The sequence below is a fragment of the Eschrichtius robustus genome, chromosome 20, assembly GCF_028021215.1.
Source record: "Eschrichtius robustus isolate mEscRob2 chromosome 20, mEscRob2.pri, whole genome shotgun sequence".
Taxonomy (NCBI): Eukaryota; Metazoa; Chordata; class Mammalia; order Artiodactyla; family Eschrichtiidae; genus Eschrichtius; species Eschrichtius robustus.
Genome location: NC_090843.1, coordinates 64,030,997 through 64,045,896, shown reverse-complemented (window position 1 = coordinate 64,045,896; position 14,900 = coordinate 64,030,997). Strand labels below are relative to the sequence as shown.

The 14,900-nt window shown below is 49.2% G+C and overlaps 1 protein-coding gene across 1 annotated transcript in view; it reads left to right on the top strand.

Moving 5' to 3' along the window:
• Positions 1–14,900, top strand: part of LOC137755589 (F-box/WD repeat-containing protein 10-like) — a 61,071-nt gene that overhangs the window by 9,855 nt on the left and 36,316 nt on the right. Inside the window, exons 3-8 of the mRNA XM_068531789.1 lie at positions 409–642; positions 2,874–3,039; positions 3,474–3,569; positions 7,412–7,986; positions 8,448–8,509; positions 11,806–11,933. Of these exons, the coding sequence (XP_068387890.1) occupies positions 409–642; positions 2,874–3,039; positions 3,474–3,569; positions 7,412–7,986; positions 8,448–8,509; positions 11,806–11,933 (1,261 nt within the window). The remainder of the gene's footprint in view (positions 1–408; positions 643–2,873; positions 3,040–3,473; positions 3,570–7,411; positions 7,987–8,447; positions 8,510–11,805; positions 11,934–14,900) is intronic.

Genomic DNA, 14,900 nt, shown 5'->3' with positions numbered 1-14,900 from the left:
CTGATTTGTACAAAGAAGCCAAATTATTATTTTACCACAAGAAACATGACTATCAAGTATACTGAATACGCACATTGTCCTGGTTGGAAGATTGATGTCACAAACTTGAAGAGCAGCCCAACTGTCAGAGCTGGACTCAGAAATCAGATAATTCACTCCCCCATCTGATGGATGAGAGACTAAGGGAATGATTGGCAAATAAGTACTTACACCCTGGAGAGTCCTTCTTGCTTCCGGGAACCCAGGATTCAAATGAGAATAAAGGCTTCCTCTTACGATAGGAAATCGCTCCCTGATTTGTGGGTTTCTCGGGTTTGCATTTTTGCGTGTTGAGCTTTGAGAAGGTTGGACGCCTCACTAACAGGTTCTTCACCCCCCCCCAACCCCCCCCCACCCCCCCACCGCCAGGTGTCGGTGTCGGAGGTAAAGGCGGTGGCGAAGGAGCAGTTTGGGGATCTCCTTGCTGCCATGAGGAAGGCCCAGGCTGACGTGATGCTTTTCTTGGAGGAGAAGGAGCAAGCTGCCCTGGGTCAGGCCAACGGCATCAAGACCCACCTGGAGTACAGGAGCGCAGAGATGGAGAAGACCAGGCAGGAGCTGGACAGAATCGCTGCCATCGGCAGCCCCGTGCTTTTCCTGGAGGTATGGGCCGCCCTGCCGCTGATGACAGGGAGACCTTCACTCTGCTCGGCCTGCGGCGCACGGGGGAGGGGAACTGCCCGCTGATAATCAGGTGTGCAGGGAGCTGTGAGGACAGAGAGCGGCTGAGTACACGAGTACGGGAGGGAGGGCTTTCCAGAGCGGAGAGGCTGGAACCGGGTCGTGGAAGATGCATCATGTGCCAGCAGAGGCAGCGGCATGTGCAAAGGCAGAGAGGTTTGAGACGGCACAGCTGATTTGGGGAACTAAGGTGCTTTCACAAGGATGGGGTGTGGGATGCTGGGCACAGAGCGATGGGAGGCAAGGCTGGCGGGGCCAGGTGGGCATCTGGCTGTAGAAGTTTGTTCTTCATCGTGAAGTCACGGCAACCCAGGGAGGACTTCAGGTGAGGGGTGATGAGCTCAGGCCTCAGTGTGCTTTATAAACCACTCCGACAGTGTGGAGGGATGCTTGCTGGGCCGGGGTGAGACCGGGGTCCTGCTGCCTTTCGGAGAGGGCTGCACGTGCTGGGGTGACTGAGGACAGACAGCCCAGCAGAGAAGATGAGACCTTTCATTACAATGTGCCATTCATTGTATGTTAAGCCACCTGCCATCAGACATTCCATCCTCCTGGATCTGTCACTAGAGCGCTGTGTAGTTTTTAGCAAGTCACTTAACCTTTTTGCGTCTCAGATTCCTCATTTATAAACAAGCAGGTCGGAGTCAGTGATTTCCAGGGCTCCTTCAGTGCTAATATTCCTACACACAAATAATTCTTTTATTGCATTTTGGGAAGAGATTCCCTTCTAGTTAACGGCAAACATAGATGTTTATTTTGAAAAAAAAAACTTGGAAAATATGGAAAAATATAAAGGAACACTATCATCCATATTCCCATCACCCAAGATAATCATCATTAGCCTTGTAATGAGTGAGAGAAAGAGAAGCAGACAGAGACAGACAGACAGACATACCAAAGAATGTCTTTCAGTTCCTTTACTTTTCAATATCAAAACAAAGAAACTATGAAGAAAAATTTGGCTTCCCATGTCATGAGTTTCCTAAAGAGCATATAAATAATTAAAAAAAAGAAATAAAATCTCTTTTTTTTTTCTCCTTTGGTAACTTTAACATAAAAACTTTAATATGTATAAAATATATTTTAGTATAGGACAACTTATTTTAGTTAAACATAACTTCTTTTTCCACAAATATTTATCCAATCGAAATGACATGTATTGTTCCCCAGTGATTCTTTTTTTTAGAAACAGACCATTTTATTTTATTTTATTTTTTATTTTTTCGCTGTGCCGTGCGGTATGAGGGATCTTAGTGCCCCGACCAGGGATCCAACCCTCGCCCTCTGCCTTGGAAGCATAGAGTCTTAACCACTGGACCGCCAGGGAAGTCCCCCCAGTGATCTAAAATGTTACTTTTATCATATATGGCACTAACTCTACATATGGTGTTAAAATGTTTATTTTTCTCCCTATCTACTCTCTGGCTTGGCCTCTTTCTTCTCTTCCATTAATCTAACCATTCTGGTACAACTGTTTTCATCACTAAGTTTTCTGCTGTACCCAGTCTGTAATTCAGTGCTTCCATTGCATTTGAATTTTGATAATGTGTTACACCTGAAAGCGATCTTTCCTGATCACTGCAGAGTTTTGAAGCATAAGAGGCTTAATGTGATTATCTATGTGAAAACACTTTTCAAACTCTTAAAGCACAGAACAAGAATTAGAGAACACTGTGTATTGGATTGAACTGACCAGGAAAATGCAGCAGCAAGCATTCCCGCCTGAGGACTTGTCTGTGAATCTTCCAAGTGCTACACCCGTTCCTCCATCCCTGTCGTGGCTTGTGTTTAAATTAGTTAAAAAAAAAAAAAAAAAAGTACTGATAGAATGAAGGTTGCAGGAACGTTACCGCCATCTGCGCTGTTGGTGTAACACATTTGTCCTTCGATTCCCTGTCTGGGCTATGTATTGCATCTGCTCGTGGGTGCCTAGTATCTCTTGATTTTTAAAAGTCCACTTTCCCAGTTAAAAAACACGAATGCTTTCTACATCATCAGACGCTGAGCTGGACCCATTACACACACTTTCTTTGTGAAGTGCACGTCACCATCAGCCTATTTTACAGATGCGGAAGGTGCCGTATTGAGGAGGGCAGCCCTGTTTAAGAAGCACAGAAGCCAGGGCAAGTTCTGCCGTGTGTCCTTTCCTGCAGGAGTACTGCAAGTTCAAGGACATGAAGGACGATGCTTTCCCCAGTGTCTACATTGGACTCAAGGACAAGCTCTCGGGCATCCGCAAGGTCATCACGGACTCCACCGCGCACCTGATCCAGTTGCTGCAGAACTACAAGGAGAAGCTCCAGGAGTTCTCCAAGGAAGGTGAGAGGCTGTGGCTTGTAGTGTCTCGGAGGGGCTGACGGGGGAGGTGGGAGTTGGGAGGGAGAGCAGAACCGGGGAGCTTCTCATTTTCAGAGCCATCCCCTGGCTAGCCGTGCTACTGATGGACACTTAGCTTGATGACTGAGACCCGAGAATGTGAGTCAGTCACGTCACGCCCTCGGCCGGCATCTCCGAGACTAGCTTCTGAGGTTGCTGACGCCTGTACTTTCAGGTGAAATCCAAGTCAGGCTGGGGTCTTTCCTCAGTGTGTTTTACTTTCGTGTGGTCCGTTGAGCAGGGGTCTCTGACACGTGACTGGTGTCCGGGCCCTTCTTCCCCGAGGAAGCCCAGGGAAGAGGGGCTGGGGGTTCCTGCTTCTTAGGTTCTCCTGCCCACCTGGACAGGTGTGCATGCACAATTCTCTGATTTTCTAGAGGAGTACGACATCGGAACTCAGGTGTGTGCCTTCACTGAACACAAACACTGGACCTCGGAACCCGAGCCCAGCACCAGGCAGCAGTTCCTCCAGTGTAAGTTGTGAGCAACTTCCCTCTCCCTGGGTGTGGACGTGCGTGTGAGGCTTTGGAAGCAAGGATGCCGTCTCTCACGTAGGTTTCAGGTTCTTGCAACATCAGGGTCTATGCCCAAATGGTACATTTTAAAAAGTTTAATTTAAAAAAAATTTGAACTTTTCATTTTGAAGCAGTTTCAAACTTAGGAAAACATTGCAGAAAGAGGACCAAGAATTCTTGTATACCTTTCATCCAGTTTTTCTAAGCGTTAACACTTTACGTTACAACGGTCCACTGATCCAACCTGGAAAATGAAATTGCTGCAAGGCTATTAAGTAATCTATGGAATTTATTCAGGTTTCACGAGGTATTCCTCCCAGTGTCCTTTTTCTGGCTGGAAGTCCGGTCCAAGGTCACAGTTGTTTCTTTGTCTCCAATCTGGGTCCAGTCCCTTTGTCCTTCTGTGTCCTGCTTGACCTTGGCCCTTTCAGAGATCCCGGCTAGTTCCCAAATGGCTCCCTGTTAAGTCTGACTTGGCCAGAACTGCAAAACCCATTGTCCCGTCATGATGTGGGAGTGTCCTGGTCTGTCAGCAGTTTTGAAAACATGTTATTTCCAATCAATATTTACTTCCTTATGGTTAACAAGGCAGGGAGGTTTCATCTCCCAGGAGAGGAAGGGCTGCATCTGGGTAGTCAAGGCTCACTTTTAGGACATGCAGCTGCTTCATCTCTTTGGAACGTGCCGTTGAACCCTGCTTCTGCTTGCTTTCTGGGGGTGAGCACTGGCTGACCAACTCCTGAACCCCTTTTGCTCTGGTCGTGACGTGGAGCCTCGGGTTCGATGACTGTCTCCTGTTCTTTCCACAGCTCCTCATTTTCCCCAGGACCTCTCGGTTTCCACACAGTTTCCTTGATTTATTCTTTCCTGCTTCCTGACACCAGCACATCTATGTTTTTTTTTTTTTAATAAATTTATTTATTTATTAATTATCTATTTTTGGCTGCGTCGGGTCTTCGTTGCTGCGCGCGGGCTTTCTCTAGTTGCGGCTAGCAGGGGTTAATCTTTGTTGTGGTGTACAGGCTTCTCATTGCGGTGGCTTCTCTTGTTGCAGAGCACGGGCTCTAGGTGCACGGCTTCAGTAGTTGTGGCATGTGGGCTCAGTAGTTGTGGCACATGGGCTTCAGTAGTTGTGGCTCACGGGCTCTAGAGCTCAGGCTCAGTTGTTGTGGTGCACGGGCTTAGTTGCTCTGTGGCATGTGGGATCTTTCCGGACCAGGGCTCGAACCCGTGTCCCCTGCATTGGCAGGTGGATTCGTAACCACTGCGCCACCAGGGAAGCCCCACATGTATGTTTTACTAACAGATATAGTTAATACAAGAAGCCAAACACCTTTTGTGCTTAACGTTAAAATAAAAGTGAACCACATCCTATTATAATCTGTTTTCTGTTGCATGACAGTCGTCTTTTTTCATGCATGACATTAACTTTTGCTCCTAGAGTATTGCTGTGAAGTTTTAGCCTTTTATGGACTCAGATCATTTCACCTGTCCAAGTTCTGTCAAATTGCCAGCTTGACTGACCAGTGGGAGCCACTTGTAAGCTGGCCTCTTTGTCCTTTAAGCATTGACCTTCTGCCCTTGACATTCTAAAGAGTATTGCTGCTTTCTGGCACTCACAGAATGTTCCAGACCCATTCTGGTTTGCTTGTCCCAAGGCATAGAATCACCTACGCTGTAAGGAGCCCTGGGTCCCCCGGATGAGAAGAGTACTAACGCACTCATTCATTTGGCACGTGTATACCGAGCATCTTCTCAGAGCTAGAAGCCCAGGATAGAGTCCCACATAAAATGTGGAGCTGATAGAATGAAAGGAGAACATTCATGAAACAAACACACTGATAAATAATTACACATTGTGATGAGTACCAGGAAGTTATAAAGCCAGGGTGCTCCGAGAGACGTTGACAGGCAGGCGTGGAGACCTCTTTGAGGACAGACTCACAGCCACAATCCCAACGGATCAGTCAGGATCTCCCTGACTCAGGTCAGGGCGAGGACCCCACCGCGGAGGGAACGGTCTGTGCCGAAGCCGCCCGAGCGGGTTCAGCGCTGGGTGGGTCTGAGGTCAGGCTGCTGGAGTGTGGAGGTCAAGGGGGAGAGGGCAGGAGACGAGGCTGCTGACGCAGGCACGCGCCAGTCACGCCGGGCCGGGCGGCCAGGGAGGCGGGTCACTGCTTTATCCTAAGGGCAGGGGCACCGTCAGAGGCTGTAAGCTGGGGCGACGTGCTTCACCTTAGCTGGCTCCCCGAAGCGAGCTCCTGTCGGGGAGAAGGTCTGGGCGGGGGAGGCGGGAGAGAGCACCACGACCGGCGTGGGACTACTGCACCCTCTGGGGGAGATTTGGGGGCGGCTTAGATGGGGGTGAAGTAGGGCACGGAGGGTGGGATCCACAGGACTCAGGGCTGCCTGTGTGTGTGGTGGGGCAAGACATGGGAGGATGAGGGAAAAGAAGTGGAGTGGGACTTGGGCACCTGGGTGCGTGGAGGTGTTGTTCTCTGGGACCAGGAGGAGAATGTGTGGGGCGGGGACTGCTTGAGAGTTCCTCTGCTAAATAAATATTGGCCAGATATTTTAACAAATGAGTGAATCAAATGTGGGTGTATGAGCGCCTGTCTGCCCCAAACCCTTGCCGACGCTGGGTAGAAAAGGGCGTGGATTTCAGGACGTATTTGTCGAATGAATGAAAGCATGAGCCCATCCGTAGGTTTTATTTCTTGATTCAGTTCAGCAAATAATACAGTAAATTCCAAGCAATTTGAGCTTCAGGAAGGAAGGAGGTGGAGTGACTTGTCAAAAGGGGTCTGGGACCACTTACGACCTGCGTGGGCGAGGTGCCCCCCGCAAGCAGTTCTCCGTGACACTGGCCTGGCGTCCCACAACTTAACTTGGTTCTGGCACTGCCTGGAGATGGCGTCAGATCCCACAGGATGGCCCCCACTTCAGATGCCAGTCGCGAGTATTGGGTCCCCAGGTGACGGACAACTTCTGTCCGACTTGGCTACAAATCAGAGGTTCCCAGGACCGCCCCCGCTGGACTCGAGCATTTGCTACAGCAGCTCACAGAAGTCAGGGAGACACTTAACGTTCACCAGTTTATTAAAGGATGCGATAAAGGACACAGATGAGCAGCCAGATGGAGAGAGAGAGGCACGGGGCAAGGCCGGGGAGGGTCCCGATCGCAGGAGCTTCTGTCCCCATGGAGATGGGGTGCATCGCCTTCTGGTGTGGATGTTTGCCAGCCTGGAAGCACTCAGAACCCTGCACTACTGGGATTTTATGGAGGCTTCATCTCATAGGCATGGTGGCCCACTAACTCCATTTCCAGCCCCTCTCACTTCTCATGAGAATAGGAGTTAGGGCTGCAAGTTCCAAGCTTCTAGTCATGACTTGGTCTTTCTGGTGACCAGCCAGCCCCCGCCAGGAGCCCACCCAGAGTTGCCTTGTCAGAACAAAAGATAACATGTATAACCTGGGAAATTACAAGGGTTTCAGGAGCTCTGTGTCAGGAACAGGGGCCAAAGACCAAATATCAGAACAACAGATGGTCCTAGTGCACTTACGACTCAGGAGATTACAGGGAGCTTTGTTCCGGCAACCGGGAACCAGAGACCAAATATATATTTATTGTAAATCACAATATCACACTTGCGTTCTGTTTTCTGGTTTTCACCCACCTCTTTTCTGGGAAGGAACAGGGGTCTGGGAGACGGATGTCTTTTCGTCCTTTGGAGGCTCGCTAGGTTTGAAGTGTTGGGTCTGAATCAGCTGGCAGCCCCTGACTTTCTGTGTCCCCTCAGATGCCTGTGACATTGCCTTCGACCCCGACACGGCACACAGGTACCTCCGGCTGCAGGAGGACAACCGCAAGGTCACCAACACCACGCCCTGGGCGCACCCGTACCCGGACCTCCCCAGCAGGTTCACACACTGGCGGCAGGTGCTGGCCCAGCAGAGCCTCTACCTGCACAGGTACTACTTCGAGGTGGAGCTCTCCGGGGCGGGCATCTACGTGGGCCTGACGTGCCAGGGCATCGACCGCAAGGGCGAGGAACGCAACGGTTGCATTTCCGGAAACAACTTCTCCTGGAGCCTCCAGTGGGATGGCAAAGGGTTCACGGCCTGGCACAGTGACACGGAGACCCCACTCAGGGCCCGCCCTTGTCAGAGGCTGGGGGTCTACGTGGACTTCCCCGGAGGCGTCCTCTCCTTCTACGGCGTTGAGCCGGACGCCATGACGCTGGTGCACCGGTTCGACTGTAAGTTTTCGGAGCCCGTCTACCCAGCCTTCTGGCTTTCCAAGAAGGACAACGCCATCCGGATTGCGGATCTGGGAGAGGAACCCGAGAAGCCGGCACCGACCCCGGTGGAGCCCGCTCCCTAGATGCCGGGGTCCAGAGCCCAGACCTGTGCTAACACACAGATGGGGCGGCAGCTTGCGTGTTAAGGCTGACTGGGGGGCAGAATCCCTGCCAGCGGTTGCTGGCTTTAGAAATCACGTGGGTCAGAGGATGAGGGGAAGGGTGTCTGGCCGCCGCCTTGGGCTCCATGCAGCGCTGTTCCCCACGTTTGCAATAATCCTCAGGCCCGAAGTCCCCCTCACCATCTTCTCGTGATGTCCTGTCTGCACGGGTGAACAGCGCACTGTGCCCAGAGGTGGTCACCAGGAATCCTCAGAACCATCAGAAAGACTGCAGAGGAATCAGAATAAATTGCTAACTTTATCTCGCTTCCCCGGCGTCCCCGGCACTGTCCTGAGCTCCTCCCGTGCGTCAGCCCTCGTGGCTCTCATGGCAGCCCCATGGGGTAGCTGCTTACACCGTCCCCATTTTGCAGATGGGGAAGCTGTGGTTCAGGTGGGGGTCAGTGAACTTGCTCAGGTTCATCGTGGTCACGTGGTGAGTGAGTGGCCGAGCTGGGATTCAGATCTGGGAGGGCCGATGTTGTACTTCTAACCGCTACCCCATGCTGCCTTCCTCCTTCGACGGTGGGTGTTGTGTGCACGGGAATAAACCACATCATGAACTGCGTTCGTAGGAGTAGAGCGTCTTACGGCCTCCGTCGCTTTGCACCCGCACGTCTGACTGGGCCTTGCAGCTGTGCTGTGACGGAGAGCTCACTACCTCACATGGATGCTCACCTGGTTTGGGTACAGTGAGGACTGCAGGAATGTCTTAGTGGGGTCCGAGTCCTAGTCTCTGTGACCTCAGGCGACGGGGCTCCTTCCTCTCCCCTGGAGCCGCCCGGACGGTGTGGACGCGTCTGATTCCTCATTCAAGGGCAGCTCTCACGCCGTTCCCCCCCGGTAATTATTCTTGGCTTCTCACTCTATCTCCCACTTTCCTTTGTGGTTTCCAGACCTTCTACTCCTCTGATCACATCCCCCTTCTCTCTACAGACGCGCTCCCTAAGATTAATGATGTACATTCATCAAACCTTTAGGCAAATGACAAACTGTATTTAAGTGGGTTTCTGAGGACATAACCTGAGGCCCCTTTCGGGATTCCCTGGAAATACAACTTCTGGGTCTTTTCCGTGACCTGTGTCAAGGCAAGTACCTTCCTCTTCGGCCGGTCTGACGGTCCTGTGTCAAGAGTACTTTACTGCAGCGTCACTTGACTCGTTTCCAGAGACCCTGCCCTACATTTGAATTCTAGGATTTATATAGTATAGGATTTGAACCTTTTTTAATTGAATTTAAAAGCTTTGAATTTTATTGACCTTTAAAATATTAAAAAAAATTTTTATTGGAGTATAGTTGATTTACAATGTTGTATTAGTTTCCGTTGTACGGCAAAGTGAATCAGTTATACATACACATATATCCACTCCTTTTTAGATTCTTTTCCCATATAGGCCATTACAGAGTATTGAGTAGAGTTCCCTGGGCTATACTGTGTATCCTTAGAAATTTTTAAATTTGAATTTTAAATTTCATCACATCATTGCTGCTTGCGGAGATAGTTTTATTCATGACTCTATGCCCAGTGTAATAGCTCTCCTTCCTAGCCTGGTGTCACCTACAGAATTGGTAACCTTTTCTTCTTAAATCTTACTCTTGTTGATACACATATTGATTAGGTTGATACCTATATTGATTAGAATTTTGCAGTCCTCAGCCAATATCTTTTGGGTTTAGTTATTCAATAAGTTATGCATCAGTAGAACTGTTTGCTAATGTAGCCCACCTTATGCCCCTTTATCCACTGGACGCCATGAAGGACTTTTCAGCGGCAGAGATCAGGATATACTATGTCAGCATTTCCTCTCTAACGATGCTCTCTAGGGGGAAAGTGAGATCAGCTTGGCTGGGTTGTTGATGCTTCCTACTTTCTTCCCCAAATGCTCACATAATATTTGACAAACCATTTTAGAATTCTGGTGTAAGTTCACACCTCACCTGCTGTTTCCAGAATCTACCTTTTTTTTCTTTTAAAAAATCAAGACAATGTTGCCTGTTTTCATCCTCCACCATTCTCCCTAATTTCTCAAAATTTACTGCCTGGATTTCAGTCACGTTGGTAAATTGTGTCATTGTCGTGAGATGTAATTAGTTTAGGCCACGCTCAGATTCATAAAAGGAACCCTTTGGGTGTCTCCTTACCTGTTTTGAACTTCAGTTCCTCTTTTTGTCCACTCAGTTTTGGTTTTAAGACCTTTCTTCTCGATATAGAAGATCAAAGCAAAATTGAGCATTAGCATTGCCTTAAGCGATGGGCTTATCTTTTTTCTTTCCCTGGGTCCAAAAACTGAAAATCGCCTAAAGCAAACAAAATAAAAAATTAAAAAAGATAACAAAGGCCAATTTTACGCCCTCTGTCATTTTCCCCAAGCTGTGTCAGTGTGTGCCACTCTTCTGTATGTCCCACAGAAGCCTCCACTGTCTTTGGCAACTCCCTAAGCATAGACAGGAACATATAATAGCAGGTGCAGCTGGTCAGACGTTCCAGAGGTTCTGGATCCTCTTTCCTCTTCACACCCACCGCTGGCTACCACGTTCCTTCACTGAAGTTTTGCTGAGGCCCTCGGGTTTCCTCTAAAAAGCTTAGGTTTGGGGACTTCCCCGGCGGTCCAGTGGTTAAGACTCCACGCTTCCACTGCGGGGGGGCGGGGTGGGGGCTCTGGTTTGATCCCTGGTCAGGGAGCTAGGATCTCGCATGCCTTGCGACGCCGGCAAAAAATAAAAATTAAAAAAAATTAAAAAGCGTAGGTTTTTAAAGTTAATGATGAGTAGGGGGGGCTTTGGCATTTTGAGGACCGTTCCCCATTTCTTACCTCATTTAATCTTTGCAGCCCTGTGAGATAGGTAGTATTTTATGGAATGAAAATGAAAAGGTTGGTGGCTCAGAAAGGCAAAACTTGGTCAAGGATGCTCAGTAGGACGTTCTGAAAAAAGTGTTTGTGTTTATTTCTAAAACGAGGTTACGCTCACAGGTTCTGAGACATGAACGTCAGTGGTTCTCAGAGTGTGGCTTCCTGACCAGCGGCATCAGCGCCACCTGGGAACCTATTAGAAAAGCAAAGTCTCAGGCGTCAGCCAGACCTGCTGAATCAGAAGCTCTGGGGCAGTGTTTTAACAAGGCTTCTGGGGGTTCTGATGCAGGCTTGGGTTTGAGAACCTCTGTCTGCCCCACCTACTCTCTTGAATCTGTTCCGCCCTTCATACCAATAGCAAGTGCCCGCGAGTTTCCGAACAAGCAGGAAGTCACCCGATCTCCTTGAGGACCCGGCCATGTCAGCAGGGTCAGAACTTTTCTGTGATCTCGTTTTTCTCTCCCTCCCGGAGAGGGAGACATTTCTAGCCAATGCCCTCGTTCCCCACCTGCTTCTCTTTAAACCAAAGGGCAAATGGCAACTGGAAACTCCACGATTTCTCAGGAACGAGGACTCGTCTCAGTTAACTTTGCCAACAAGTGTGACACCACCTGATGGGCAGGCGGTGGCTCAAACACGATGGTTTTCCCACCTTTCCTCTTGAGAACGATCCTAGTACAGCTTTTCCCATGTGATCAAGTGCCTTTGCAAACACATCACCCGCCTGTGAGCGAGGTAGACTCATGATCTCCATCTACAGAGGCGGGCAGCCGAGGGCGGCAAATGAGTCGCGGGGTGGAGGTATGTTTGCTGCTCCGTAGCCGAGACCCTCCTGCTCTGCAGCCTGAGCCCTTCCCTGACTTCCCGCCATCTGACCCAGGTCAGGTGCTGGGTGGGAACCAGCAGAACCTCAGGTGCACGTCGTTGGGCAGGACAGCGGAACTGATGGGGGTACAGCAGCCGTGCCTTCTGGGGCTCGCTACACCATGCAGGGGGCCGGCAAAGGAGGTGAAGATTTGGGGTGGTATAGGCTTTAATCAGAATCATGAACAAAACAGAATGCAAAGGGCAGAAGGAAGCTAGGGGACTGCACGGAGCCTTCAGGCTGCTCGTAACCTGGATATTTGGGAAATCTCCAGATGTACGTCTCAGCCCCAAAGCTTTCCTCTGAGAAGTGTTTTCCCCTCCTGGGTCTTACTCCAACGAGACCTGTTTGCCCGCCTACCTCTTTGGGTACCACCGGCGCCACTTCCCCACCATTGGCTTACCCATCAGGCTGTCGCATCCCGCCATCCGCCAAGGTCACATTCTAAACTCTGACACCCGATCTCAAATGGCTCCAGTTTCCCTGCCTGAGCCAGCTGACATGCTGTGTGTGCACGTGTGTGTGTGCTCACACCTGTGTATGTGGGATGGGGCGGCAGCAGAAGTAACCACCAGGCTTACTTACACTAACGAATGTAAGCCTCACCCTACGACACCCTGCAGGGCACTGGTGATCACACATCTTCTACAGAGGAGGAGAGATGGGGGCCCAGAGGGGCCGAGGGGCTTGCCCAAGGCCGCAGCCCTAGTAAGAAAGCAGCAGGATTCCAGCCAATCTCTGACTCCCAAGGTTGGGCCCTCAAGCGTGGAACCAAGGCTGAGTTGGATTGTAAAACTGCTCCCTTGAAGTCTGTCAGCTTCACAGATTAAAATCCTAATTTATTTGGACCTTCAGGAACAAGCTATTGTACTTTCAACTTGCAGCATTTCTGGGGGTAATGTGCCCCCTTATATACTCAGGCGCTTTGGGCCTCCCTCCTCTGTCTGGCCTTCCTGGTGGGTGAGATGCTAATCCACTCTGGCCTTTTCTCCAGGCATCCGTCAGATAGAGGAGCTTGAGCTGTTAGCACTGATCTCCTTCCCGGCCTGATTCCTGTCCCCACCCCAACTCTTTACAAGACCTTCACGGCCAACCAACCCAGCAATGACTTACGCTGCCTTTATCGGTGCCCGGTCGCCAGATGTGGGCGCTAGACATGCTCACGGTATCGCCAACCTTTTGGTTTAATCCGGGGTAGTAATAACACCAAGAGCAGAGGCAACTGGCCTCACACATTTGATCTCATAATAGAAGGTAGCATAATTTTCATCATCTGCCTTCATCTCCTCCTTCCTCATCATCAGTAAGATGGAGAAACTGAGGCTCAGAGAAGCCAGGCAGGGAGCTCAAGATCATCCAGCTCCTTGGTACCAGAATCACTGTGTGAACCTGGTCCCACCTGAAGCAGAGTTGTCTCAGTGTGTCCTCAGATCTCTTTTCTGGGTTGCCCTGCGTTTGCAAGGGCATTTTGGCTGCGGTGGTGAGCTGAGGGGCTATGGTTAGGTAGTAGTCTATTACAGTCATTTTTCCTAACTTAGCAGTATAGCTTTATTAGTTATTTTGAAAAACTTCAAACCTGTGAGAAGCTGAAAGAATAGAATGATGAACACTCACATGCACTTCACCCACATTCACCAATTATTAGCAGTTTGTTGCATTTGTGCTCTCTTTCTCTCTGTGTATACACATACACACACTGAATATGTGTGTAGTGTGTGTGTGTGCGCGTATTTTTCTCAGACCTTTTGAAAATTATTTGTAGACACTTCATTCTGAGTATGTCAGCATTTAGGAGTGATTTTCAAGCTGTTTTCTGTGGACTCTGGGTTCTCTGGAGCTGCTGCTAATTTAAATTTTGTGGAGTCTGAAGCTGGTGTAAGACAATGTCTGTCATCTTTGGCCTCAGGTGTAAAGGTTTCGTCTTCAGAATAGCCCCATTGCTCTCAACAGCTGCCCTGCTAACAAGTCAACTTTTGAACTTATAAATTTGTACTAATAGACTATCACTATGTCTATGTTGCATGTCGCGTTTTTACAGAAGATATAATTTGCAAACAGGCTTTTGTTACTAAAAAGTTTTGGAAATCTCAGTGAGCCCCTGGTCTCCTTCCGGGTCATCACTGACCGTCTTTTGGGGGCCCCGAGGGCCGTGTGTGCTCACACGTTTGGCTGTAATGGCCCAAGTCACCATTTCTGAGTGGATCACAAGCCAGTGCTAAATGGTAATGATCTCATGAAACAGGTAAGTCATTGTCATGTCATTTTTCTTTTAAAAGCTCCACACATATTGTTTCTTCCCATACATCTCAATGTCTGTACATACGCATGTATAAAGATCATAGTGGACATTGATTATCTGGCTGCCCAGAATAATGATCCCAATGACAGTAATACTGATGACAATAGGACGATAGTTAGCATTTATTGAGGGCTGAATATGTACCAGGCAGCCTTCTAAGTGCTTTGCATATAATACCCCATTTCAGCCTCACACTGCTTCTGAAGTAGGAACTACTGTTGTTTCCATTTTACAGATGAGGAGACTGAAGCATAAAGGGTTAAGTAATGTGCCCGTGTTCACAGAGCTAGTGAGCCGCTGGGCTGGGGTCCAAACCCAGGAGTCTGACCCCAGACCCCACACTCCGCTCAGCTGTGCTTCCTCCCAGGTACCTGGGTTGGTGTGTGATTGAGGCTGGAAGTCCCCAGATATATTCTCAGGCCCACAGACATTTTTTTCCACTAGGGAGTTTTCCCTGCAGAGGTTTCTGGTTAACCTTCTGAAGCAGTTAAGTAACAAATATATATTAAACATTTGTGTTTTCACTTTGATGGTGAGTTAAGATGACTATAAACGTATTCAGGATCATTCTAACCAAACAGCCATTCACAGACGTTTCCATCTAATTTCATATTCACAAATATTTAAAAGTCACTCACGAACAACAACAATGGAAGCTCAACACCAGGTTACACGATATTTTTTTTCCCCCTTTGAAAGGGGTCCGTACATTATTTAAATTTGACTACCTCTCTTCCTGTTGTTCTAGAATCGACATGACCAGCTCTTTCAGAATATACAGCAACTGCCTCCCCCTGAGCAGCGCCAGGCT